Source organism: Epinephelus moara, chromosome 23, assembly GCF_006386435.1.
Source record: "Epinephelus moara isolate mb chromosome 23, YSFRI_EMoa_1.0, whole genome shotgun sequence".
NCBI lineage: Eukaryota > Metazoa > Chordata > Actinopteri > Perciformes > Serranidae > Epinephelus > Epinephelus moara.
In genome coordinates this window covers 9717445-9745280 of record NC_065528.1, presented here as the reverse complement: position 1 = coordinate 9745280, position 27836 = coordinate 9717445, and the positions used below count along the sequence as shown (strand labels likewise).

The window sequence follows — 27836 nt, the reverse complement described above, 5'->3', positions numbered from 1 at the left end:
CGGTATGCCCTCGTCCAAACAAATTACTCGGTTGGAACTAACTGTTGTATAAATATATATATATATATATATATATATTTATATGTATGTATACAAAGTACTTATATACCTTTGCTTCTCGGGCTGCTCCCACAGAGTAGCCCTGTGCAGCTGTTTGCTGACAACAACTCCATTTTCCTGAGGGCAACTTCACAAACTGGCAAGTGAAGCGGCCCTCAGGAAAATGGAGGGAATACAATAAAATGTCCGAGTTATATTGTTGAAGAATAGTGTTAAAAATAAACTCCAACCACTCCAACATATTTTCTTCCTTTGGCAGTCCAAACAAGGGTAATTTGCAGTTGCACTGAAAAAAAGCAGCGTCTCCTCCACATGCAATTACAGTTTAAACTCTGCAGCCTGCTCCCCCAGCTCTGCTCTAAGTAGGTTTGTTTGGAGGCACAGCTCAGTGGCCCGCAGGCGGGCATTGTGTTCATTAAAAATGTGTCACATAGTGATGCAACCAAGTTACGGAAGTGAAGGCAGGAAAGCAAACGTTTCAGGCAGTGTGTCTGTGGGCAGAGAGAGCTCCCTTTGGCCTGGACTTTGGGCTTCTTTTTTACTTTGCAGACCTTATAGATGGATAAAAATGCAATATAAAACTCTGAAGAAGAAGGAAAAACCCCAAACGCCTATCAGGTCCTCTTTAAGGTATTTATTTGTAAGCTTTTCTTGACAAAAATTCCACATCTTTGATTGAAGCAAATGTGTAAAATATATAAAGTATAAAGTATTGCACAGTATGATGAGCAATTCAAGCCAAGAGAAAACAAAAAAATAATTAAAGAAGGTCTGGCATAAGCAGCTGGGAAACATCCATATAATCTATGACTGAAATGGCAGCAGTGGTGGCAGAGCTAGCGGTTTGAAACTAAGTGATTACTCCACTTCTAATTATTGTGACACCATACACTGGATGCATGTCACAGACAGTCACCTCTACACAAAGAGCTAGTTGACCTCAGAGCAGTAGGACAGTTGTGGGCCTAATTCACTGTCATCTGGCAGAGGGAGAGAGGATGTTGAGATGAGATGTTAAGTATCTGCTTCTGAAAGAACATAATCTTGTACAGAAGCCTTTTTCCCTCAAAGTAAAAATTTGAAGTCATTACTAGTGTAATTACTAGTGTGATCCTGTGAGATGATTTCCATCAGAGTTTAAAGTTTGGTTCAGTTTTGAGTTTACTAACTACTGGCAAAGAGACAGTGGGACATTAGAGGGAAACATCACATCGCCCCCTGCTGTTTGCATTAAGAACTGTCTGTCCAACGACACGGACGGTCTTCGCACACTTCAGATTTACCAGCACACACACATAACTGTGTGTTATCTCACTGTTTCAGATGATTGGCCTCTAATTAGTTTTATGGAATATACATATGCTGCTTAGTAAAGAACAAAACAACATGTCACTGCGGGGGAGAGAGGGGAGAGGAGGGGACGAAAGCCCGCAGTGAGAGAAAAGCTAAAGAGGAGGATGTGAGGGTGAAGCCCTGAATTAAAGATGAGGAGAAATCAGTTTAAGAAGCAGAGATCTGTGACTCCGAGCACAAACACACTTACAGCTTGACAGCCAAAGTCAACAAGCGGTGTTTGTATCAGCATGTGTGAAAGTGACAGGCAATTTTGATTTAAGAAATTCAATTCTACTGCTTTGGTGTGTGTGTGTGTGTGTGTGTGTGTGTGTGTGTGTATACGACTGTGTTTGAACTTGATGTTGTACGTGTGCATGTTGTGTCAAAGGGATGTAAAATACTTTGATTTCACAATTTTCATTTCAGTGCTTTAGTGCGCGCCCGTGTGTGTGTGTGTGTATGTGTGTGTCAGAGGGATGAATATTTTTCAACAAGCACTGAATGTGTATGTGCATGCATGTGTGCGTGCTTTCCTCTGTGGTGAAGCGAGATAGGCAGGCAGTCAGGAGGAAAAGCTCCAACTGAGACGGAGGGAAAAGCAGAGGAAGTATGATGAAGCTCCACCAGCCCAAACTCTGCCAATAAAACACCAATTTTAAAGGAGCTCCATAAGATTTTCAGAGTGTATCTATGATTTAGAGGTTGTCTGCACACAGCTGTCAACATGGAGGTGCCTGAGCCGGTGACTCAGTTGTTTGCTGCTATGTTAAAGCATATCACCCGTTACATTAAATACATGAAGAAAGGTATTCAAACTTTTGGACTAACACTGCTCAGCATGGAAAACTCAACATCATCTCAAGCTACAGTAGCTTCCCCTCAATTGAAACTGCTTTTAAATGTAAGCATTGTTACAGTACAATATATTAGTTAATATATTAACTACAGTGTTAAAAGGGAATACAAGGACAGGAAGTAGCCTGCAGCTTTTCTGTCTTATATTGATACATCACCTCCCACTAACTGTTTTCTTCTCCACCAAATGCTTTAAGATGGAGGAGAAGCCAAAATTCGTGTTATTGTGTAAATGTATAAAAAGAGCAAGACTAAGGCCCCAATCACACAGATAACGTTTTAGCAGCTGGAGGTCCCTTATGTAATTGTCGCACCTCACATTTAAGGCTCTAGGCACAGGTGTTTTTCCCAGAGCACTCTGAACTCCTCTAGTTGAAAAAAATTCAGCTCAGAGCAGGAAAGTGCCTCGCATCATCTCTTTCTTCATATCTTTTTTCCCATTGTCCAATCAGATGATTTGAGAGGCGGACCTTCTGTGGTGGTCACGACAACAAGTTTACAGTTTGTAAACAATGGAGGAGAAACTGGTGGTACTTGTTGCTAGATACCCAGAGCTATATGGCCCAACGATAGACAGCAGGTTGTCAAGGCCATCATGGAGGCGAAGCTCCTGGACCAATTGATGGTACTCCCAATGACCCACCCTCTTTTTTAGGGTCTCATGTACCCACACAGATCTCAGTTTCCCTGTGCCCAACAAACTATTTGCTGACAGCCTCTCACCCTCAACGAGAGCTACAGCAAGCACCTTCTGCCTGAACATTTTAGGAACTAGATACTAATTACTGTGGGGAAAAAAACAGTAGATTGATACATGGGAAGGTTAGTGTAAGGATGTGATGGCTGCCTGGCAACAAAATAACAGGCACAGCAGGGTTTTTTTTTCTGCCAGTGGCATTCAGTTTCATGCCTCGTGTTTTTTAAAGTGAATGCCATCTCCTTGTTCTAACTTTCCCATGTCATCAATCTACCGTTTATTAATTTTAGTTATTTGACAGTAATAATTACCTAGTTACTTAAATGGACAGGCAGAAGGTACCAAATGAGGCTCTGGCTGAGGGTGAGAGGCTGTCAGCAACTAGTTTGTTGGGCACAGGGAAACTGAGATCTGTGTGGGTACATGAGACCCTAAAAAAGAGGGTGGCCTGGGTCATGGGGAGTACCACCAGTTGGTCCAGGAGCTTCGCCTTGATGATGGCCGTTTCCAGGCATATTTGACTGGGGGGCAGTTTGACAACCTGCTGTCTATCGTCGGGCCGTATAGCTCCAGCAACCGCTACCACCAGTTTCTCCTCCATTGTTTACCAACTGTAAACTTGATGTTGTGAAACCACAGAAGACCCACTACCTCTCAAATCATTCAATTGGACAATGGCAAAAAAGATGATAACAAAAGAGATGATGTAGGGCGTTTTCCTGCTTTGAATTGAAGTTTTTTCAACTCGAGGAGTTCAGAGCGCTCTGGCAAAAACAGCTGGGTGCCTAGAGTGCAAAAATGCGAAACGCTTAGCAACGCAAAAACCACAAGCAAATGCTTTGTTCTCATTAAAAACAATTACAAAACGGTGCCTCTGCGAGTCTACAGCAAAGGTAGCAGTGCTATGAGGCTGCACTTAGGCACAGTGGTACTTAAGTAATTCTAACGTTAGCATGCTGGTTAACATATACTGTATAAGGTTCATATTTACCATCATAGTTTAGTGTGCTGGCATGCTAACATTATGTTATTAGCATGTTAGATAGTAGCCTATAACTGAGGCTGATGGGAATTCTCATCACTCCAGTTAAAGAGCACTAGCTGTTTGTGGCCAATAAACATGGACAGCAAAACACTTCAGTTTGTCATGTTCACGCTCATTTCAAATCATACAGTAATTCATATGTTGATTTGTGAAATTAAAAAAACAAATATTAAAAATGAATGGGTTTGCTTATTTCAGCCAATACGTCATCAATACCTACTGAGACACCCCCACTGGTGCTGCTGGGCAGCTGTAAAGATTCAAAGATGTTTTGAAACTGCTGTCACAGAAAAACAATGATACAGCAGTAATGCTGAGTGATCACTCTCTCTCAAGGCTGTTTTTATCTGAACTCTGACTGAACCCTGAGTTGCAACTGCACAATCACTTAAGTGTGAGGATACTGGAGTGTAAACCCAAGGAGGCTGAACATACATTTATATGGGTGAGTAACATCTGTACACAATATGTTCCTGGAGCTATATAACCCTAATAATGTATCCCAGCATGTGCCCATGAAGTCAACATGTGCTCCGTGTGTTTGCAACATCTGTCTTCTGTCTGTTAAACATCTGTTGTGCAGCATATATAAGGGCAATATGTCGGTCAAAGGGGTGCAAGGACCCTAGTGTTTGCAAGTGTTGAAATACTGAGTGCAAACAGGAAGTGTAGGAAGTGTAGTCGTAATTCTGAGAATGAGTAGTAGCCTACTAATGAGGCAGACACACATAGCCCCCCCTCACAACACAAGCAAAGAGTCATATATTACGATCATTCAGGATTTATTCCAGGAGAAAGACAAACGAAACACAATCAGTCGCTCTGGCCTGTGTCGTCATGGTAACTCTGATATGTGCACATGATTGTCGAAGGCATCTGATATACAAGCCCCATTAACAGAAAGTCATCATCATCATCATCACAGCACAAGAAGTGCGGCAGGCGGTGCCCACTCTGAGAAATGAGGGTGTCGTCGGCGTGACGGCGGTGCACAGGATGGGAGTTTGTTGTGGTCACATGCAGAGAGTAAATACAATACAGCCGGCTAAACTCAGCAGGCTCTGGACGAGGACACCCACAGGGAGACTCAGGGTCCCAAAAAGTAGCTTGTATAAAGTTTCAGTTTTACAAACAATTCTCAGAGGCAGAGCTGCTCTCATTAGTTGAGTTAGATCACGAGGTAAAGGACTGTTTTTAATATTAGCTACACTGAAGCACAGCTACTAGCATGGTAGCTCTGCACTATATTTACTAATGCTAACAAACCTAGAAACTTTTTTGGTCCATGAAAGACAATGCTAACATTGTGACTCCTAAAGCATTTGGCAACAACTGACAGAAATTCAGCCGATATAGCAAACAAATTCTTGTGTAAAATTAAGCAGTAGACTACATCCACCGCTAACTGTGTAACATTTGCCTAGGCAGAAGACGTGTGCTTTACTTCCTTGGAAGTTAGCAACAGGACTGGGCTTTGCCTTCATGGGATAAAACAGATAGCATACTTAGCTACCTAGCCTAGCCTTGTTAGCTTCAATTAGCCATACAAGGCTATTGCAACCATGTCTCCAAAAAATTACCTTTGTATGTTACTATGTTTTCGTATGTATGCTCTGGTGACAACATAATTGCTGTCTGGGTTATGTTCAGAGACAAAGTTTCTTTGAGTTAATAAAACATTACATTTATGTACCATGCGTGTGTCACAGCGAGGCGGTCGAGATGAATGACGGCCACACAAAGTGCAGGATTGTGACACTGTAATACTTGGTTTGCGACCAGGTCAACAAAAGCACTTGGGTTTAAGTCCGGATCAAACAGCTTTTCTTGAGTATCTAGCGTCAGTATTGTGGGTTTCATAATGAATTTCCAAGTGACACAGGACAGGCAGGTGGGATATAGCATTGGGAAGAATTTGATTTGATCATTTAAAACTGGGTGTCAAAACAGCGAGGTCCCGACAGTGTAACTGGAGTATATCCAGTGATGGGATAGTGGCGCCCGTCAGTGAGAGAGAGAGATGAAGGCCACCATAGGCTCCTGTTTCTGCAGCAGTCCACTGTAAAATGCCTTGTGCATATTCTGGAGCTGTCACAGACACCACTTTCCTCCATGTGGAAAAAATTCTAACCAGAGAGCCCGTGATGACCACAGTATTTTGGGGAAACAAAGACACACCAGCGTACCATGCTGTTGCTAGCTAGCTAACTACTGAATCTTAGCTCTGTGCAGCTTAAAGTTGCAAATCAATTGATGAGCGGATGTCATGATATTATTGGTTGAAACTGGTTGGTCCTGACTTAAGTTAACATACTTTATATTTTGTTTTACATCAAGAAATTGGTCTTTGGTTTGAAATTGATTTGCAGTGGTTAGCACTGTCGCCTCACAGCAAGAGGGTTCCTGGTTTGCTCTGCATTAAGTTTCCCTCAAACAAATTGCTGTTTCAAAAATTTGTTTATAAATGTAATTCCTAGGAGAAAAGGCTGGGCTACTGCTAACTAGGTAAATGAATGTAATAAATGTCAAGGTCAGGAAGGAAAAAAACAACAATCCTTTACACTTTAGTCCTTAATTATTATCAATTATTTTCACACCATGTCATTCATGTACGCAGTGAATCGGCTGGATGTCACTCATAAGCAGCATTAGAGCAACTTACATTAGAACATGGTCTCCAGTTTTTTTAATAAATGCCACTTGGCTAGGTTCCATTAATCAATGAGATTATTTCTGCCGATTGAAACTGTTTGTAGAAGTGAAACTTAGCTCTTTGTGGACTCAGACGTCACAGCCTGTGTACGTCTTTACATAATACAGAGATACTAACATCATACAAGGGCTATAAGATTATGCAAACACTCATGGTGAAGTTGAATTCTTGAAGCACTTTTTTCGACATGCTTGTGTTTTCATCTTTTGTGACGGCGTCCTCAATAAAAAAAGGAGTGCGAGCTCAAAGGGGAGAGGGGCGGACGAGAGCTCGTCCATAACAGTGTGTTTCTGAGTCGGTCACAGCTTTGGATTTCTTCCTTTAGAATGGCAAAAAACGTAAGCCTGAGTTCGGTAAACGATGCTTTCACTTCTAGTTGGACTGACACTGAAGTGGTGGAGGAACACTGATGGCATTAAACTGCACTGTGTGGCTCTGCAGGTGACAGTCACACGGCGCTGGACAGTATATATGACAGCAGTGGGGAATAAAGGGGATTTTAGCTTCTTCTTCTTTTTTTTTTTTTACATTAAACATTCCATAGAGAATACAATCAACTTCCCTCGACACACTCACTCACTCACTCATTCATTCACTCTCACATGCCTGAACAGCAAAACATTTGTAAATATTATCTTGAAAATGATCATTCATATTCACAATCTATTTACAGTAGCATCTTTAACATGGAAAGATTCATTCAGAAAACGTCTTTTTTTGTTGTTGTTTTTAAACAGCGGACATAAAACCACAGAGCAGCATGAACCTGAACCCTCGACCTGCCTCGCAATACATTCGTAAACCCAAACGTCCACACTGAAGTGGACGACATCACATTTAATGAAACATATTCTTACAGTGTTGGCTGACGATTCATTAACACCTTCTGTGCCAGAGAAAAACCTGGTACACCGACGTAATAATTATAATTAACAGTTCAGTGATTGAAAAAGTCTAAGATCTGTCAGGGATTCAGTGTCTTGCACTTATTTGTTCCCTAAAACTACATTTATTTTTTTAACTATAGGTGCTGATGTTGTTTCTGGATCCCACTTCCAAGAAAAAGCTTTGACGACACACTTAAAAATGTTAAAAAATGCATAGCAATCAATGGGTATGTATACATGGTTACAATGAATAATCAGATTAAGGTGATCATTGGAATAAAGCCCTTACATGGTTGAAAGTTCCCCGCAGTAACACATGGATAATTACATGGACCGACTTCTGAGTTTGCTTGGTGGAGAAAAATGTAACACAAGACCCCACTGTAAAAACGTCAGAATTAATATATATATATTCTGAAAAGTGAACGGTGTAGTCGTGCAGTAGGAGCCATGGCATGTAGGTGTTGTAAATCAATATGAAACACTAAAAATTTCTCTATGACTGCACATTTAAAGTAGCACAATAAATCAGGCTAACTGGCCTTTTTTCTCAAAAACGTAACCCGACCAAGATTATTAAACTAAAACTCTTTCATGACTGGATTAGTTGCTAGAACAACGTGCACAAAATACCTGTAATGATTTGTCTTTAAGCATCAAGCATGTCAGTGAGGTTACCACATCTGCAAGTTTCACAATTTATGCTATAGTGCTTGGTGTGTGTTTGGAGCACACACAGGAATAAGTTTCTGACAAAAATGTCCTATTCCTTAAGGTGGATGTATGCTAAAACTTCTCAGGCTCACTTGCTCCTTAAACAGCATGAATTGTGCCACATTTCCACTGCATGGTACGGCACGGCTCTACTCAACTCGACTCGCTCTTCATTGGTTTTCCATTAGCAAAAGTTGTGGATAGTACCTGGTACATTTTTTTGATACCACCTCAGTCGAGGTTACAACTGAACTGAGCCAATACCAGAAGGTGGAGTTAAAACACTGGAGACCACTGGTCAGAGAGAACTGTCAATACAATCAGTGTTGTGCACGCTCACGCTTCACAAGAGCTAGCTTGAAGCTCATTTCACACAGATTAAAATGAGCTATTTCACGTTCATACTTCACAATTTAAATTTTGAACTAAATTCTTTCATTGTTTTATCATCTCTGTTCTATCCTTTGATCATCATTCACGCACTTCCCAAGACTGCAGATGCTTTAACTTGATGTGTTCAAATTCGTTGCCGATGTAGCTGGGGTTCAGACTTGTTTTGTCAGACCCTGTGGGCACAATTTGCAAATAACTACGAGATTTTCTCCACTGGAATTTGTAACTTAATGATTTGACTCATAAAAGTAATTCAAATATCCACATGAACTGGCTTCAGCAGTACTGGTTACTGCGTTGTCTGAATTTTTATTAGCACTAGCTATGCCGGTGTTGTATCGGCATGTCGGGTGCTGTAAATCCTTGGGTGCTACAAAAACGAGCGTTAATAACTGTTGCAAGAGTGAACAACCCTCAGGTTCAAGTTCATAAGTTGAAAACTGATGCGTTCTGTTCACAGTTCACCCATAAAAATCAAAATTAGCGATCCTAAGCCTGCACAAACACGACATTTTAAATAGCCATGCTAACATAATTAGCAACCGCAATTTTTACCTAACCCAAACTTTAAAAAATGACAGCCCACAAAACTACACCGTAGAACAATTGACAAAGTTCAGATGTTCCTTTGTCTATGTCCAAATCCACCCTCTCGCCAAACTGATAGGTTCTTCTGGCACTGACATGAAACAGCTGTTTCTTGGTTGACAATCTTTTGACCCAGTGAGTGCCACAAGTGGGACTGACGCCACTGACAAGCTTTTTTCAAGTGGTGCACCTCAACCAGTGAGGAGTAATAATAATGGTGAGTGCTATGGACAAGAAAGACACTACTATCAAAGCTGTTCTAAATCAAAATGTCTTCCAAATATTGCCCAACACTGTAGTTTATTTTTACTTCGCTCAGCTCCACTCTTAAGATCCCAGCAAAACCAGTATTTTGGCATGTCTGTCTATCAGCGTGGACTTAAACTGCCGTCAGATTCAGGGATTCAGGCGGATGCTTTGGTCTCTAGTGACTGGTTAGGGGAAAACGAATCCCCTTCCCTACAGAAATAGATTATAGTGGATGCAATGTCAGACTGCAGATGGAAATAAAGAGTAACGAGGTAACAATTCTGTCTGATATCAGAGAAAACATTCCTCTGTTTGGTTGCAGATTAAAGGATTCAGCAAGTGTTGAGTTTAAGATGATGTCACGGCAGTTTCACACTGCATCACTATCGTAATCAGCTGAGAATCCAGCCAGCACGTAGGGGGAACAATCCGCAGTGGAAAAAGAAACAGAGAAAAGTGACTGGTGCCAAAAGTGACTTAAGTGGTGCTGATCCATGCAGAGGAAATAAGGCATTACACTGTGAGCCATCTCTTGCAGTCAGTGTAATCCATCACTGTGAATGACTGTTTACAACCAGACTGCTAACCTAAAGTTGTAGATTTACATGTTTCATATTGATGTACACATTCAGGGAGAGTAGGTGGGTACTGTATTTCTCCTTGTTAAGATGTGCCGGAAGTATAGAGATGGGGACTAACACATTGTTGGTTAGGAAACAGTGGGGAAGAGCAGAAACTCCAAACACACTGGAATTATTTTGCAGAGCTTACTAAATGAAGAAGGTGCTGCCGTCCACCAACAGAGAACATGGTGAGGAGGGAGACCGATTTAGACTGGATAGTGCTCACAAATCATCATGGTTTGTTTTAGTCAACCTCAGTGCCAATTAGGTGGAATTTAATACACACAACAACGCAGCGAGCCAAGACTGAATTCCAGTGAGCTTGGGTGAGTGTTGATTTACTGTCGTTTTTAGCGTGATTTGACTTTCATCCAGCTGTGGTCTCACACTCTCCTGACATACCACACAGATTAAAATGAGCACTATGAATATTTTGCAGATACTTCTCAGCAGCACTCTGTGCAGATAATAAAAAAAGGTAAATGGCAACAGATCAGGAAGGGATCAAAGGTCAATCAGTTTCTCAGCCCTTAGTTTTAGTCCACTTGTTTCTCGAACAGCTTCATATCTGACTAGTTCTGTTCTCACTAATTCATCAAGTAGAATGAACCAAATTGTCCTCGTACCTAGCACTAGTCTTTGGCTAATTCACAATAAAGGGATCAGTAGAATTGCATCTAACAAAGACGTGACAATCTGATATGTGTGAGTGAGCACCCAACGTCGTACAGTTCTGCTGTCTGAGTTCTGTCTAAAAGGACAATTACAACCAGTGACACAAGCCAAGCTTCTGTAGTCATGTCAGAGTCGTCAGAGGGTTCAGTCAACAACAAATTAAAGTCAGTCTGTCTTGTCAAATGTAGAGTACTTAAAAATGGACTCCCACTCAGGCAGTGAGGTCTCTGATGTTTTGAGTTGGCCTGTACTGTTAACCCACAGGGTAATCAGGTACAACTTTTGAGAAGCATTTAAAGAAAAAAACAATGTCTAACACTGCATGCATGAGTTCACGCAGTGTTGGATTAATACATACAAAAAGTTGATCATTCTAATGGATGGCGAATGAGACATTAAAAGAATACTATGCAGGATTTTCCTAAAAATAAAATTAAAAAAAAAAAATGTATAGACTCATATACAAGTACTCCCTTTCAACTATCACCTATGACCCATGAGAAGACTCTGCCCTCAGCCTGTATTTTTTAATTTCCTTTAAATTTTGCTGTGTTCGGGATGTCTCTGGGTACAGTGTGCAGATGAGGTTGGGACTTTATAAAAAGGTAGCGACAAAGTGCCACTCTGTAAGCAGCACGCATCCGAGAGGAATCTACGAAAAAATGCAAACATAGCGAGGCCAAACGTCAAGCAGACAAAGCTTGTTCCAACACAAGGGTGATTCTGAGGTTGGCTTTCACTTTCGCCGGTTGTTGGACAGGCAAGTGCCGGCGGTTAGCTTAGTTAGCATGCTAACGTATCGGCTTTTCTATCACAACAAATGCAACGTTGCTATATTGGTAGTTTGCAGTGTATGTATAATCTGTCTAAGGAGGAGGGGCCAGCTTTAAATGTGTGATTACAAACAGTAATTGACAATTCCTGCATAGTATACCTTTAAAGGAGTAGGGATCCCTTGTGGCTGTTGGTTTCGCTGGGCATCGGATCAAGGAGACATTGGACTTTTCAAAACCTTGTGTTAAGCCTGACCCTCAGACAGTAGTGTAATGTTACAAAGTAATAATACATCATTACAGTACTTAGGTATTTTATGGGAGCATCTGTGCTTGACTTGAATCGTCATATTTTTGTCAACTTTCACTTTTACTCAGCTACATTTCCTACATTAAATGTATACTTATGCTCCAGTACATCTCCCTTGAGCATCATTGTTACTTACTACAAAAAAAGGGAAGGAAGGGAGGTTGTTAAAATGACCTTTTTTCTTCAAGTGTAATGTAGGCTCCATACTTAAGGTGGGGTACATGTTAAGAAGGAATAAACATTGGCATTTCCTTGTACTTTTACTTTCAATACTTAAGTACACTTACTATAATAAAGTTAGTTTTGATACTAAAGTACAGTTAATATCAGATACTTTAAGATTTTTACTTACGTAATATTCTAATAGGTGACTTTAACTTCTATCAGAGTCATTTTCTGGTAAGATATCTTTACTTTTACTTAAGTGTGGCTTTCCGGTACTTCATCCACCACTGCCCAGAGTGCAACTGGAAGTAGGTTGTGGACGTCAGGTGACTTGTTGAACATGAAATACTTTGGCTTCACCGCCCCTAATCAGATGAATACTTTAAATCTGCCATTGTTGGACCATTTCACCAAATGCAAGAACCAAGCTACGCTAACCAACCTAGGGATTTTGGTCGCAATAGCTGTCTGCTGTTGGTTCATAAAGGCAGGGATGACCGGATACAGCAAGAACTAACCTATCCTCTATTTTTTTTTTGGCAGTTCTGTCCAATTTAGTCAAGCAAAAAGCCTTGGTTGGGGATTGTACTATAACAAAAATACTGGAACAAGTTAAAAACATCTTGGAGTCCTTGGTGGAACAGTCTGAGTCCAAGTCTGAGTCTTCAAAATTCAAGTCACGAGTCACTACAACACTGCAATAAGGACACAGCTAACGTCTTATGAGCTGGATCATTAACTGTGATGCCACAACACCTGGACCAACAACATTGACAGAAAAACCTAAACCAGGAAATCGGTATTCACCAGCTCACAGTGCAGCCGCAGTTTTCCCTGAGCACTTCTGAACTGGGTGCAGCTTGACGATGTGAAAAGGTGAGATCATGGCTTCTTTATGGGGGGGAGGAACAGCAGCAGCAGCAGGCGACAGCGTCTCTATCAGTTAAATATCTCAGAGATGGTTTGTGTTCTTTAGCCACCTTCAAACTGCACTGCGCTGCATGTGGCTCCTCGGCTTAGGAAATCAAACGCTAAAACTATTGTGTAGTCTTTAACATTCTCAACTGGAGGCAGTTTTCCAGTAAATACCTCTATCCTATCCTAATCCTAAACCTGCTGCATTTTTCATAGTAACCTGTATGTGTGTCCCTTAAAGGGTGATTGTTATAAAAGTCTTATAAAGTAAGAAAATAATAAACGGATCAGAATCTTTCAGACAATAAACAAGTTGTACAATGCTCTGACATCCACTCTGGGTTATTATTTTTTTTCTATAAAGGTTTACAATCTCTACTCTCTGATAAACATAAGTGGATGGTGGCTAATCTGTGTCTGAGAACATATCTGAACCTCTGTGTGCAAAATACATAAAGCGCTTACTCATGTTTCCACATCTCAACAGTCATATGGTACTTTTAAAGCACTTCTTAAAGCACAAACAAACAGACAAACAAGCCCGAAAGGACATATAAAATGTCTTAAAGGTGCTATGAGTAGGATAAATCATTGTCACATTAGTAAAATTAGTGTAAACAAATCAGGTCATCACTCAGAAGACCTGTCAGCCTCTTCTCTGCATTTTATGGTCACTACTGTAGGTCACATTTGGAGGGAAATCTGCTGGAGGCGACCAGACGTCTTGGCTGTGGTCTTGTTTATTTACATTAATCATACCAAAGTTGCAGTGTGACAATGATGTTAAAACTTACATATAGCACCTTTAACATCAACAGTAATAAAAAATAAAACAATCCAGTTGTCAACAGTCAAACCTAATTTGGAAAAAAGCTAAATAAAATGGTGCAGGAAAGACCAGATTCAAGAGGGAAGTTGATGTTGACTGACATTGAATAATATGACACCCCAAGCCCCACTGTGAACCACCAATTACTGCTCAAGCAGTCGACTCCCATTTATCATTTAACAGTATCCGATCACAGCCGGCTGTACAAACATCCTCAGTAAGAGGCCGTGCTGTTGCTGTGGCAGGAGGAATCCTACACGGCGTCCTGGTGGGTGGGTGGTGGGCGTACAGTATGGCGCTGTGTGGCTTGAATCGGTGGGGGTGGAGGTAAAGTCCTCTGCTCTCCCAGGAGCAGGGCAGGGAACTTGCTGGGGGGGCGCATCCAAGTGGAAATGCAGCGAGGAGAGGGAGGAACGAAGAAGAGGGGGATCCTCTTCCTCTCCTGTCGTCCTCCGTCTCTTTCCGTCGCTCTGTCTCACAGCGCTGTGGCCTCCCAGCTGGTCCCCCGCGGGACCTGGCGTCACTTGGTCTCTGTGAGCACCGGGGCGGGAACTGTTGAGGGATGTGGTCGGTTCAGCTCTGCCCCGGCGGCGGGAGAAGAGGCTGCAGACGCCAGACTGCAGGGTGTGACCGGTGCAGTTACACCTGCGGAGGAAGAGTCGGCAGATAGATCAGCAATAATACATTTTTATATAATGTTGTAAATGACCCTTAGCTTAGCTACACCCCCTTTTGTTTTTGGCACTATGCCTTCCATTCTTGCACGGCACATGTGCAATACACAATAATAGTCGCAGGTATACCACTCCAAATTCTTAGGAATGCTTCTTGGACAAGCAAGAGGTTAGATTTATGCTTTTTGTTTGTATCTACTAACTATGTTTTAATTTTAAGATTAAGCAATGTCAGTGTGACACTATCTCTGATAATGACTCTAGCTTGAGTTGATAGAATGCTCTAATAGAGCAGGACAGAGCCTCTAACGTTAGCTTACACTCTGATATAGTAGGATTCAGGATCCTCCTAGCTAGCTGCGTCTGTCATTTGGCTATTACTGCTATTACTACCACACCAACCCAACAGGGCTGTTGTGTAAATATGGTGGCCACTGTCCGGTCTCCCCCAGGTCACCTCGATGAGTAAGCAGCTCAATTTTGAGCTGCAAACCCCTTTAGCATAATTAAAATGTTATTACAGTTAGCTCTGTTAGCACCATTAGCAGCGTCAGCACGGCTAGTGGTGCTAACATAATTAAACGTATGAGGGTTTTGCAGCTCATCAGGGCGACGTCAGGGGAGACCTGAGGGTGGCCACCATGTTTCCACAGCAATGTCATCTCAGTAGGGGCGCCGCCAGGGATTTTGGGCCCCATGAAAAGAATTTTTACTGGGCCCTATACACAACTGGCTGGGAGGCCGCCGAAAATTTTTGATGCTATTTTACATAAAAGTATGCATTTTGATGGTATTTTTGACTATCATTCCCACATTTGTGAAAAAAGAACAAAGTCTTCCTCCACTTCCACATTCCTCCCTGACAAACTTGAAGAGGTTCCTGGACCTGGCTCTGTAGAGTTGTAGGGCTGACCCAAAAAATTCAAAGCTTCGAAGCTTTGTTTGATGGCACGGAATTCGATTGTGAAAAAAAAAAAAATCCAATATTCGGCCTTTTTTTTTCCCTCTCGTTTTTTGGGGGGACCTTGAACGCAACACCATCTCCGACAAGAAAATAGAAAGCCTGACGTGCAATGAATGGAGACCTATTATCCTGCTTGAACACAGACAACTAAATTCTTTCAACAATGTGACTCAAAATAATGATAAAATAGAGTTTAGTGATGTAAAATAATATGCTGATGGTGACATTTTCCACCGGTCTGGTATCAGTGACACATGCTGCTCTGAGTCGCGCATCTGTCGCAGTGCGCAGTGCTGGGCCGAGGGTTTTCAATTTTTAGTGTTAAATCAAAAGTTAAACACTACTTATCAGCAATCAGACGTGTTTTTTCGTTTGTGAATATTTTTATCTTAATTCTAGGGTTGCAAGAAACTACCTTTTTGCCATAATTTGTAAGTTATTAGTTAGTTTTCGCTCAGCAAAAAAAAAAAAATGAAAAAAAAGTAAATGAACTAAAATGATCACCTTCTTCTGAATATTAACTTTGTCCCTGGTCTATAAGCTGCTTATAGACCAGGGACAAAGTTAATATTCCATAACTTTCCAGCACATGAACCACTAACAAACCCACCTTGCTTTTTTGAAATACTGGGTGACATACTGTCGACCCTTTGCTTCTTTCTCCTCTAGCTTCCTTTCTTTCCGTTTTTGGCTACCTGATTTTTGAGGCATATTGCCGTCTCCGCCTCCTTACCCTGTCTGTGACAAATTACCGGCGCACTGCAGCTGATCCAGTCGGACTGAACCATTTTACGTAAATAGAGGGGGGGGCGTTAATGTTTCCAAAACAAATAAAGTTATTGTTACCAGTACACTGTAAATAAAATATATTTGTGATTATAAGTTAGTTAATAACTTAGTGTCATATTATTTTTTGTCAGTATTATAATTTTATTAGGGGCCTCTCTGGGCCCCTAGAATCCTTCTCCTTTCCCCCCCCTTTTTGGCGCCCCAGCATCTCAGAAACGGGACGGTGTTACCAGTGGAAATCGCAAAATACGCTACCAGCTAGCTCTCACCTGACCCGGATTGGTGCGCAGTGCAGAGCAGCCTAGGCTTACGTTAGCTAACTAGTGGAGAGTGGAGAGTGTGCAGTGACCACTATTTTTCTCCATGCTAACCGCTAGCCGGCTAAATAAAAGGTACAGCATTTACATTACAAAACATTCAAATTTCACTACCTCAAACTGAATAGCGCTTTGAAATGTGGTGCTAAAGCTCACGAGTCAATTAAGCGCGGGACTACAATGAAAGGCTGCTTGTATTTCATGTCATTTTGCACTTTTTTTGTCTTAAATTAGTGGATTAATAACCGGTTAATGAATGTTGGGCTGTCGACAACAAAATTAAATGAAACTAACAACCTTTGTTAGCAGGTAGGTAAGCTAGTTAGCCAGATGCAGCCACATTCTAACGTCTGGAGTTAACGTTAAAGCAGACTATGGTGTACACAATGTAAGATTTTCACTGCACTATTATTGTCGGCAAGAGTTCACAATATAACATAATTGGATGTCTATAGAAAATAATAATAATGCTACCAGCCAAATTAATCTTGTTTATTATGCTTTTTGTTGTTGTTGTTTTTGGCAAATGAATGACACTCAAAAGTCAGTCACCATAACTGTACAAAACTGAACAAAAGTATCACAGTTAGTCAATACATACAGTCACACCCGTAGAGCAGACAAGCACTCTGTTTGATCCATAGTCTACATTTTTGTTCTTCTGTTTTTGGTTTTGAAACACAACCCTCGAAACTCTTTATGTGCATACAGAGAGTCACTCTACACACATCTTCAGCTTATGGGGAAATCTGAACTGCCATGCTTTGCACCGTTGCTAAAGTAGTATTGGACAATTGCTGTATAGGGGAAGGCTTTATCAAATTATCAATTCTTTAACTTTTTGTAATACACATATGTTCTCTTGACTTTCTGATGTGACTGATACTACTGACTCAGACTCACATTCCTTGCGGGGAGCTGCTATGTTGTTGTCTGTGGAAGAGGTTTTGCTGGCGGTGGTGTTGGTGCTCTGGCTCTGCGCCGCCTGGCCGGTGTTTTGGCTCTGAGCTGGCTGGTTCTGGCCTGCCTGGCTCTGGCTCTGGCTCTGGCTCTGGGCCGGCCTCTGCGTCTGGCTGGGCCTGGTCGGTGGGTTGGAGGCGTCCATGCTGCTTCCCATGCTGCTGCCAAGCTGCAGCCGCCTCATGTGCCGAACCACGGCGGTGGCATTAAACGCTTGCTGGAGAGAGGAAGGATATGGGGAGTGAAAAAACAAAAAAACTCACTTTGCCTCAATTAATAGAAGCAGTTGGACTTAAGAGCATCTTGTTTATTTCATATTAAGGGTCTCTGTAATAGGATGCTTTGGTGTGATACACCAGCGTTGGGTCAAGTGTAAACCAAATGAATATCAGTTGATAGAGGTGGGAAGGAGCAGAAATGTTTTGTGTCTGTGACTGTTTTATTCATTGAGCTTTTGATTTCTATCCATTGGTTCGTCATGAGATCACCACACTATCAGTGTACTGTTTCATGAGTAAGAGTGGGATTATATGAAGCGTTTTATGTCACCGAAAAGATCAAAAAAGTGATTTTTCATTTCATATTGGCTTTGAAGTCGCAGACCAGAATCTGCTTTCGATGAACTGGCACAAGTGCAAAAATGCTATGATATGCTCTTCTGTTGTAGTTTATCTTTATGAAAAGCATCTGAGGTTTAGATAAAACACAAGCTGGATGTACTAACAACACCCAGAGCTGAAAATCACATACTGTGTGTGGAGCAGTTCTTAAAGAAAAAGGAATTTGTTTCAAGTCTGCAGGTTACTCTCTCTTCTTCTAAAAGCCGCAGGAGAAAAGTGGATGATGAAGGTTAACTGCGGACCATATGGCGGGCCAGGTTTTTACTACAGTGATTCATCTTATAAAAACACAGACAATCGTTTGAGGAGTCGTACCGCAGTAATACGCTGCAATAGAGCCAAAACCACAAAGAATAAACTACAGTAAACAACATTTACCCTCCATTTGCTCTTGGCGAAGTTCTTCCTGATCTGTCGACTGACTGACTCATGGATGTTCTTGCAGAGCGCTGTATCCCCTGCGATCCTGATTCATATACACACACACACAACCACACAAATTCTCTGTTAACACTTCTGACAGTACGTCAATATCTATATTGATTTTATGCCTTTTGGTGAGCCTGTTTATGACATTCTGTGTGTGTGTGTGTGTGTGTGTGTGTGTGTGTGTGTGTGTGTTTCTCACCAGGGGTGTCTGAGTGCCTGATCACAGGTGAAACGCTTGGCTGGATCTTTTTCCATCAGACTGCCAATAAAATCCTTGGCTGAGAGGAAAAATAAATAGATAAAAAACATTGAAAAGGCCACAAAAAGGTCAATAACTTTAGACACACAAACACCATATCAACTTTTAACATCCTTTTGAAACAATTTGTGACCCAAATAACACTGACAATCTTTAATATTTGGTTCAGTTTGTGCAAATGTTTTCTGTTGATGTCTGCTGAAAACCTGGTATCTGTAAATAATTATCTCCCCAATGCACAAGACAAACACCTCTTCCGAACACACTGCGAACGAGCGAACTCTGGCAGATGGAACATGAAAAATTTACCAGATATAATACCAATGATGTCTCAGGGCAAGGGCTGGATTTTTTTTTTTGGGAAGCATTGTAATTTCTCATTTTGCATAAGAGCAAGTAGGTAAGTCATTTATTCAAATCAAATGTAATTTTCTTGAGTTTTAAAAACTCAACATCATGAATGAGTCTCTCTTCATCCATGTTGACTTCTGACTGGAGAGATAACAGAAACATCAAGGATGTCAAGATGCCAGCTTTGATTCTGACCATGGAAAAAAAGTCTGGAAGTGGAGCTAGTGTGCTAAACTTCACAAATATAGAGCCTGGGTGAATGTTTTTTCAAAGAGCCAACATGTTACTTAGCCTCTTGGCTGACATATCCAGCTAGGAAGAGGTGTAAGTCTACAGCTATAGTGTCTCTGTCGGGCTTTGTGCTAAATGCTAATGCCATCATGCTAACAGGCTTACAAAGACAATAATGATGTTTAGCAGGTATAATGTTTACCATGCTTTAAATCTTAGCTTTCCATGCTAACGTGCCAATTAGCACTAAAAACAGCTGAGGCTGATGGGAATGCATTTTTTTCATTGACCAATTTTAGAGAATCAAAATTAAGACCTGGTGATGACGCTAAATGAAAAGTAAAGGCATTATAAGAATTATAACAACTCATCCTGAGCAGACAAGAATGTCTTTACAAAATTTCACCGCAGATTTTTTGAATAGAATATTGAATAGAAATTTAGAGACATTTCACTCGAGACCATTAATATAAATGTCATGCTGGCACGAGAGAAAATCACCCAGGTATCAGTTAATCAATAGTTTTTGGGACATTTCAGTCTGGACTATGGTGGTGGAACAGTTGTCTTCCTCAGAGCTGTGGCCCTAACATGGCTACACACAGTCTTTATGTGAGTTTGGTGAAGGGTTGAAAAGTGTCAACACAGAGCTGCATCTTCAGTTGATGTGAAAAAATGAAACACCCAAAATAGCAGAAATCTGTTGTCAGGAAAAACCTGCGTAACTCTGGTTTGAGTTTTTTTCCATTTGTTCACTGTCTGCTATATTTGCTTCAAGAGGAAATCTGACACTTTGGAAACAAGGCTTTACCTGACAGCACATAAATGCTATTTTATCCCCGTCGACACACACACTCACACACTCACACAGGGCTGGAATCTCGAGCGAGTTTCCAGCAAAAGCTGGTTTTCCTGCCAGGCTTTGCACATAACTGTGGCGGTGACTGATGACCCCCCCTTAAACACACGCACATTCCCAAATACATTCAATCCAGGCACATGATGTCAGAGGCCGTGATGGAGAGGTGGTGTGTGGTCCATATGTGCCATGTGTGGATGACGGAGGGGAAGGAAGGGAAAATGGTCAAGAAAGCAGAAGAGGAGATGGAGGAAGATAAAGGCTCACCTGAGTCTGATATGTCGTCCCAGTATGGTGCGTCAAACTCATAGTCGGCTTTCAGGATCTGTTCAAACAGCTTGGAGTCATTTTCATCGTAGAACGGAGGGTAACCACACAGCCTGCAGACAAGACGTTTACTCAGTCAGCCATTCATTTGAGGATTCACTGACTCATTCATGAAGTCATCCATTTAGTCTATTCCACGATCAGTCATTAAGCGATTTATTAAATAACAAGGTCATTTCATCCTGCATAAAACCGCCTGTTATCCGCCTGTTCCTTTACTAATTGATTTTTCTATTAACTCAGTCACTCATGAAAGCTTTAATTCATTCACTGGTTCAGTACATCACTCATTCAGTGCTGATACGATTAGTCAGAAAATCATTAGAGTGTAATCTGTTGGTTGGACATAAGTTATTTGAAGATGTTAAAGCTGCAAATGAGACCCAGGAAGCACAAACCCCAGTTCTGAGGGCCCAGAAAGCCCTGACTCCCACATCAGCTAACTTTCTGTTGCTGCCGTTACATCTGCTGCTGCCGCTGGACACCCGGCACTGGGATTTTTGTGCTGACTGAATTTGTGCAGCCAACCAAAGGTCTGTCTCCTGAGCTGCTGCCTGCTTTCCTCCTAGGGAAGCAATCCAAAGTGGTGGGTAGTGAGGTGGAGGGACCACGGGGTGGCAAGCTAGCTAACTCTTGTCTCATTTGTGGTTTGATAAACAGGTTTCTTTCAACCCCAGCTTTAACACTGGCTCCGGGAAGTTGTGATGGACATTTTATTTTTCACTATTGTCTTATTACAGCCTTAATGAACCTTGACTACATTAATTTACTCACTGTGATGACTGACAAGCTCATTGTTGTTTGCTGGAACTTTTACATGACGTTGAGACGAAATGATGGTTTTAACTAAATTGTAACTAAATGAACAAAACTTGTTAATATTGAAAACTGTTTGTTGCTTTAAACCTCAGTTTGACTACTTCATATGTAAATTAGGATATCTGCCATAATGATGATTTATATAAATATCAGACAAATAGTCGGACATTAATTTAAAGTGAAATACCCAGCCCTGCTCTGGATGTAATGGGTAATTGTGGCAGAGGACAGAGTCATGTTGGTCACAGCAGTAGCTAATGTGTCAGCCTCTTTACTCGTAGTCTTGGCAGTAGTTGGCTGTATCACTGTAAACATGTTAACGTGAGATTACTCAGTGTTGGTGAACACAAATTAACAGAAGCTCCAGTTTGATTCTCTATAATGAGCCGACTGAACCAACAGCAGAGCTGCTGCTCAACCAAAAACATCATCTGTACCTCATTACAAAAGTTCTGGATGCATCAAGAGATTTTGATAAAAACTCATTAAAATACTGTGCTCCATCCACGTGTGTGTGCGCGCACACACACACACACACACACACACACACACACACACAAGGAATAAAAGAAAAACACACCGGGAGGAAAGGAAGAAAGAGTCTGCCTGCCGTGAGGAAAGTAAGGCTTTCCGTTTGTTTTTTTCTGGTTTCTTATTTGGTTAAAGACTCACCTGTCACTCAGCTAACCCTCCACTCCATCGAACACCCTCATAACACAAACACACACGCACATACACATATGCACACACAAACACACTTTTAAACACACATATCAAGAAGAAACTAAGTTTCTGCCTAGTGTGAAGAGATGTTTTCCTTTTGTTTTTCTGCTTTCACGTTTGGTTGGAGAATCAGCCGTCGCTCACCATCCATCCCACTGAACACACACACACACACACACACACGCACAAAGTCAAGATCCCAGGTGATTATCATGGCTGATTAGCTAATGTGATCTTTCCACCTGAGCAGCAGCTAAAAGCTAACAAGGTCTGAATCCCAACGCTAATTGTGCTAATTGCCAGCAGGGAGCTGCTCTCTTACTCACACACACACACACACACACACACACACACACACACACACACACACACACACACATTAACACTTTCTCCACTGAGATGGCAGCTGCACCAAAACCTAATTTTAGTCACTTTGACAGAAAAACATCTATTTAACCAATGATTTACAGACATATAAAGACACATATTGTGACACACACAAGCTCATCAATGTATATAATACAAAAAGAGAGGGACCGACAGAAATGGGGGGGGGGGGGGGGGGGGGGGTATGAGACCTTGACTTAAAACATCAAAGTCACATCACAGACTCAAGGTAGTTTGTACGTGCCTCCCTCTCTGATTCCTCACATGCTCTGCATCACATTAACCTGCTGCTGACCTCTGACCAATGATCTGACCTCAGGATCAAGATAATGTCTCTGTCAGGTGGAGCACACACACAGACATACACAAACATACACAAACATACATAAATTGGATACGGCCGGATGGAGAAACATGCACAAATCAAAATAATCAAAGTGGTGGCTTCAGGCGTCAAGAGCATTGTAAACACACATTAGTGGCCATGCTCTTATGACACACACACACACACAAACACACACACATATGGGGGTCCAATTATTACTCACGTCCACTGAAACATGAGCACACACACATACACACAAGTGAAAGTGTGTGTGTGGTAAGAGGTGGGGGTGACGGGGGCAGAAGAAAAACAAAAAGCAGAGAAAAAGATGTCTAGCCTGCAGCTCCATGTCCATACAAGGCCATTCAGCAGAGCTCCATCTGGCACTGATGACGGCACACAAGCAACATCATCAACACACACACACACACACACACACAGGCAGGGAAAAATCAACAAATACACAGCAGCACAAATGTTTCAAGTTCACCTCTAGAGCAGAGTCATGCTATATGACCTTTAAGGACAAAAGGCTCCACGCACACATCTGCATACAGTCACATTTCTAACTGTTACTGCAGCTGCTGGTGAAAACAACGTGGAGGTGGTTTCAGGTGTTTAAGTGTGTAATACATCACAGCTCAGCCAGTGGTTGTGTGTGTGTGTGTGTACAAGCTTACTTGGTTGTGAGTCATTCTGTGTCATATGTATATCTAACTCTCATTTACAATAGATGTGCTGTTAAAGATTCCTGCATGTAGAAAACAGATGTGGGAGGAAGGATGTTTCCAACTGATCTGATGGAGGTTCAAGTATTGCGTAGTGCAAATATCATTTACCCATGTTTTATAAGATTTAAAAATGTAAATAATGGTTTTTGAAGTGAAAAAAATAATCTAAATATTTGTGCACAACAGACTAAATTCACATTTGTACATTTCTGTCAACAGATTCACACAGATGAACCTCTCAAGCACCAAATCTTTCTGTCATTCGTGCATTCAAGTGGTGTTGGAATAATTGGAAAAATGAGTTCCTGACTGGGAAAATTCACATGAACTCCCCCTCAAGATGGAAAGTCGACATAAATTTTGGTGCCAGAGTTGCTGAGTAGACATCCTATAGCCAGAAACATGGCGGCCAAAAGTAAATGTTCAGTCAACGGTAATTATTGTTTTTATGAGTTGACATATTTCATGTTAATGTTTTGTTCCTATGTAATTTGCACTATGACATTAGATTTTATCCATTAGCTGCTATCCATGAAGTGTGACCTTGATTAGTAAGAAAAGTTATCTATTTAATTGGCCTTAGCCAGATAAATCAATATTTTAGCAGTTTTAGGGGATATGCTGGTGCAGCAACAAGTCTAGAACAAAATCACTTCGTAATATAAGCTTCAAACTGTTATCAGTGAGTAGATTAAATGCTCTGAGCAACAAAATCGAACACATCTTCTTTGTAGCATCCTTGCTACATGCAGATTGTAACTCGAAGCTCATGAACACACCAAAATCAACTTCCCAACTTGGGAAACAGGACCATCCATGGAGCACATGAATACAGCATTAATATGGGCTGCTTACTGGTACACTTGAACAATACAGAGCCATTGTTAATGTTGCTAGTAACACCTGTGTGTTTCCTACTATGACAAGTCAAATATCTGCTGTGAAAAAAAACCTCAGTTGGATTAAGACTAATTTTAGTTGGTTGCAATCAAGCAATTTGATTGGACAGGAGGCTTTTCATAAGTGCTGATACAGGGTATAACGTCACTGGGACTTCTCACTATGCATATATCACCCCTCTTTACAGGTGTTCTGAACCGTTACTTAGCCTAAGGGTCCTCATAACAAAGAAGAACATTTTTCCACAAATAATATCTGAGTTAAATTATGAGTGGTTGTCAGGAAATGTCGAGGGGAAGGACAGAAGCCTGGATACTTCAACGCAAATCTCCAGGTAACGTTATGTTCATGTGACATCAGAAGATGTGGCAATGTACTGTAACAAGCTGTTAACTCACTGGAATCACACGTGCTGCCACAATAAATGGAAACATACAGATAAATGCACATAATATAAAACAACTAGCCTGCAGCAACGTGTAGACCTAGCTCACATTAAGTAGCAAGCTAGTCTGCAGGAATGTTTGTCTTGCTTGGCAACAGTCCATTTGCCAAACTTTGTGTTGGTGGAGTCAAATGAATGATTAAAGAAACAAACAAATCATAATCTGTTGTCACTTTTTACTGTTAACTTTAAAAAAGGACTTGCAGAACTGTGTATAAAAGCAATATCACATGAGAGAAAGTACTGTTGTACTGAATATCAGCACGGCTGTGATGATCTTCAGCACTCGGCCTGTAGCCTTGTGCCCACGACTAAATCACAGCCATGCTGATATTCAGAACAACAGTACTTTCTCTAATGTGATATTGCTTAAATAACTAGATATCATTTATTTCTAATATCCTACAACTGCAAAACTGTCACAATACTCTTCAACAGTAATGTTTCAGGGGGACTGCAACGTCATAAATTATTAGACCATGATTCTTTTTATCCAAATACTAAAGACATGAGTCAAAACTGTTCATCTTTTTTGCTTCCATAACCTAACTGCAGTCTTTAAAGGCTCTGAACAAGCACACAGGTGTTTCCACTTGTGACAGCTAATCAGACCTCTGCTCAGGTGGAGAAAAGGCCTTTTTGACTTGTTACAGTCAGTCAAATGAGTGGAGGCCTGCAGCAAAACAAAGTCCAAGCAGAACTCTGCGATGTGTTCAGCCAACTTGATTGTCTGACATAAGGTGCTAATGTTGTTCCTGGTGAGAAACTCATGTAAACTGTGAGTCTGAAAGTAAAAGTGTGGTGATAAGTCAGTCTGCTTGGATGAAACCACTTGCTGTGCAGTGTGATGTAACACGAACAAGACCAGTCTGTACTTACAGGATGTAGGCGATCACTCCAATGGACCAGCAGTCTACGGCCTTACTGTACGGCTTCTGGGCAAGAACCTCTGGAGCTGGAAGTAGGAAAAAAACAAAACTGGTGAGCCTTGGCTACTTGTTTATGTTGTTTTAATGTGACTCCATTTTGCAGTAGCCTGGTGTTTAACAAAGCTTAATCCTGGATTGTGGTTTTATTAACATTGTCAGCTTGAGGTCCATTTAAAAACCCCTCTGCGATTTTTACATGAAAAAGTAGAAGTTTTATGAGCCTGAACACAGAGAAAATGTGCACACTCTCCATGTCCGTCCAAATTAAAATCACATGTCAGTTTGGTTAATGGTGGGAAATTTTCTGCGGGAGGTACAGGTTCTCACAGCTGCGAAAACATGTACATGAAAAAGACCCAAAATAAAAACCCAAACAAAGCAGTGATGTCATGGTTTATCGGCTAATTTTCTTTTAGTTTTCCTGTATGTAACATAAAGTTAACTGCTGCTTATAAGGCAGACTGCTCTGGCCTGACCTTCCCCTGCAGCTCATTACCGAGCCTCGGACAGAGCGAATTACTGACTACGGTGAGCTCACCATAACATCACTTCACACTCACACACACAAGGCTGGATCAAAATAGATTTGGCACATGTACACACACTTAGCAAGATATGAAAAATACCACTGATATCTGGGGCAAAACATAAACTTTGCACATGTGTGCTGAATCAGAGCTTTGTTTATAGGTCTACCCTGACTCATTGTGATGGTTGGTCTGTGTGTGTGTGTTGTTTTGTTGGATTCACAATTAGAACATTTTTACACACTGAGGTCATTGTGTCTGGTGCTCACTACTCCAGAAAGTGAGTTTAGGGTCAAGTATGCTGATAGAAAGTAAATGTATGAAACATGGTAGTAATCTCAAATGTTTTGTTGACTCAGTTTGTTAAACCATTTCTGTTGCTACATTCTAATTACTTTGGTATTTCTACACTGCATGCTCTACAAATCACCGTCAAACTCTGAGAGGAATCTAATCATCTTTGGACTCTGAGTCTCTGTTTTGACTCTTTTTGGTTGCTCTTCAGTTATTTCAAAACAAACTGCTGTTGCTGTTGATTGTGTTGTGCCAAAAAGTGTCTCGTTAACATAAGCATTCAGATGGCTGGTTTCACTTTTTGTGTGTGGAAGAAAACAACAAAATCAGGTCAAAGGACTGTCTGTCAATTGCTTTTTAAAATTTCAGATTACTTTTTTGAGTTTTGCTGAGATAAAGATGGATGTAGGAAACAGAGGTTTTGCTTTGACTGATTCCTATTGACTATGTGCCTGCAGCTGTTTCACAGTAAAAGCTGTTAAAGTGAACCGCCATGTGTTTTATATACTGTGCATATCTATCATGTTGAATATATGACTTTTATAAGATATATTGTTTTATGCTATTGGTAAGGTGCTATTTTAACATCTGGCAATGAAAGTAGCTGTCTAGGCTAACTGGCTCATTTACAACTATTTTATTTTATTTTTTATTTTCTGCTGATGAATGAGCACTGTCATTGTCACATTATTATGGATCCCACTACTTTTCTTGGCAAGTGACTGGTACTAGAGAGTGGTACTAGCCAATCACACTACTGATGCAGCAAAAGTTTGGGTAAATGGTACCATGACATCCTTAATTAAATAGAATTTCTAATTTTAACAGTTTGTTGGGTGGGACATAAGACACTGAGGGACCAGTCTTGAAGGGGACTGATAAATGCTCATTCTAAGGTTCATGCGAGTAATTTGGGTTTCTAATAAAATAGGTTTCTATGCTTCAATGGTCAAACAACTTTACTTTCCTCCTACTGTATGTGCTCACACTCTTCTAAGGACTGTCTCTTCAAACTGCCTCCCGGAAAAGTCCAGTCTGCTCTGATTTGTCAGTGTTTCAGGGTCCTCAGTATCTCTGCGTCTTTACTCCATCATTGCAGCCAGAGAATGACTCCAACCGAGAATAGCCTCTAAACACAACCTGACATGTT

The 27836-nt window shown here is 41.1% G+C and overlaps 1 protein-coding gene across 1 annotated transcript in view; it reads right to left on the bottom strand.

Annotated features, from left to right (window-relative positions):
* Nucleotides 1–4763: 4763 nt before the first annotated feature.
* Nucleotides 4764–27836, bottom strand: part of camk1da (calcium/calmodulin-dependent protein kinase 1Da) — an 86014-nt gene continuing 62941 nt past the window's right edge. Inside the window, exons 6-11 of the mRNA XM_050036561.1 lie at nucleotides 25816–25891; nucleotides 20547–20659; nucleotides 18779–18857; nucleotides 18529–18616; nucleotides 17474–17747; nucleotides 4764–14471 (exon numbers count right to left, since the gene is read on the bottom strand). Of these exons, the coding sequence (XP_049892518.1) occupies nucleotides 14347–14471; nucleotides 17474–17747; nucleotides 18529–18616; nucleotides 18779–18857; nucleotides 20547–20659; nucleotides 25816–25891 (755 nt within the window). The 3' untranslated portion in view covers nucleotides 4764–14346. The remainder of the gene's footprint in view (nucleotides 14472–17473; nucleotides 17748–18528; nucleotides 18617–18778; nucleotides 18858–20546; nucleotides 20660–25815; nucleotides 25892–27836) is intronic.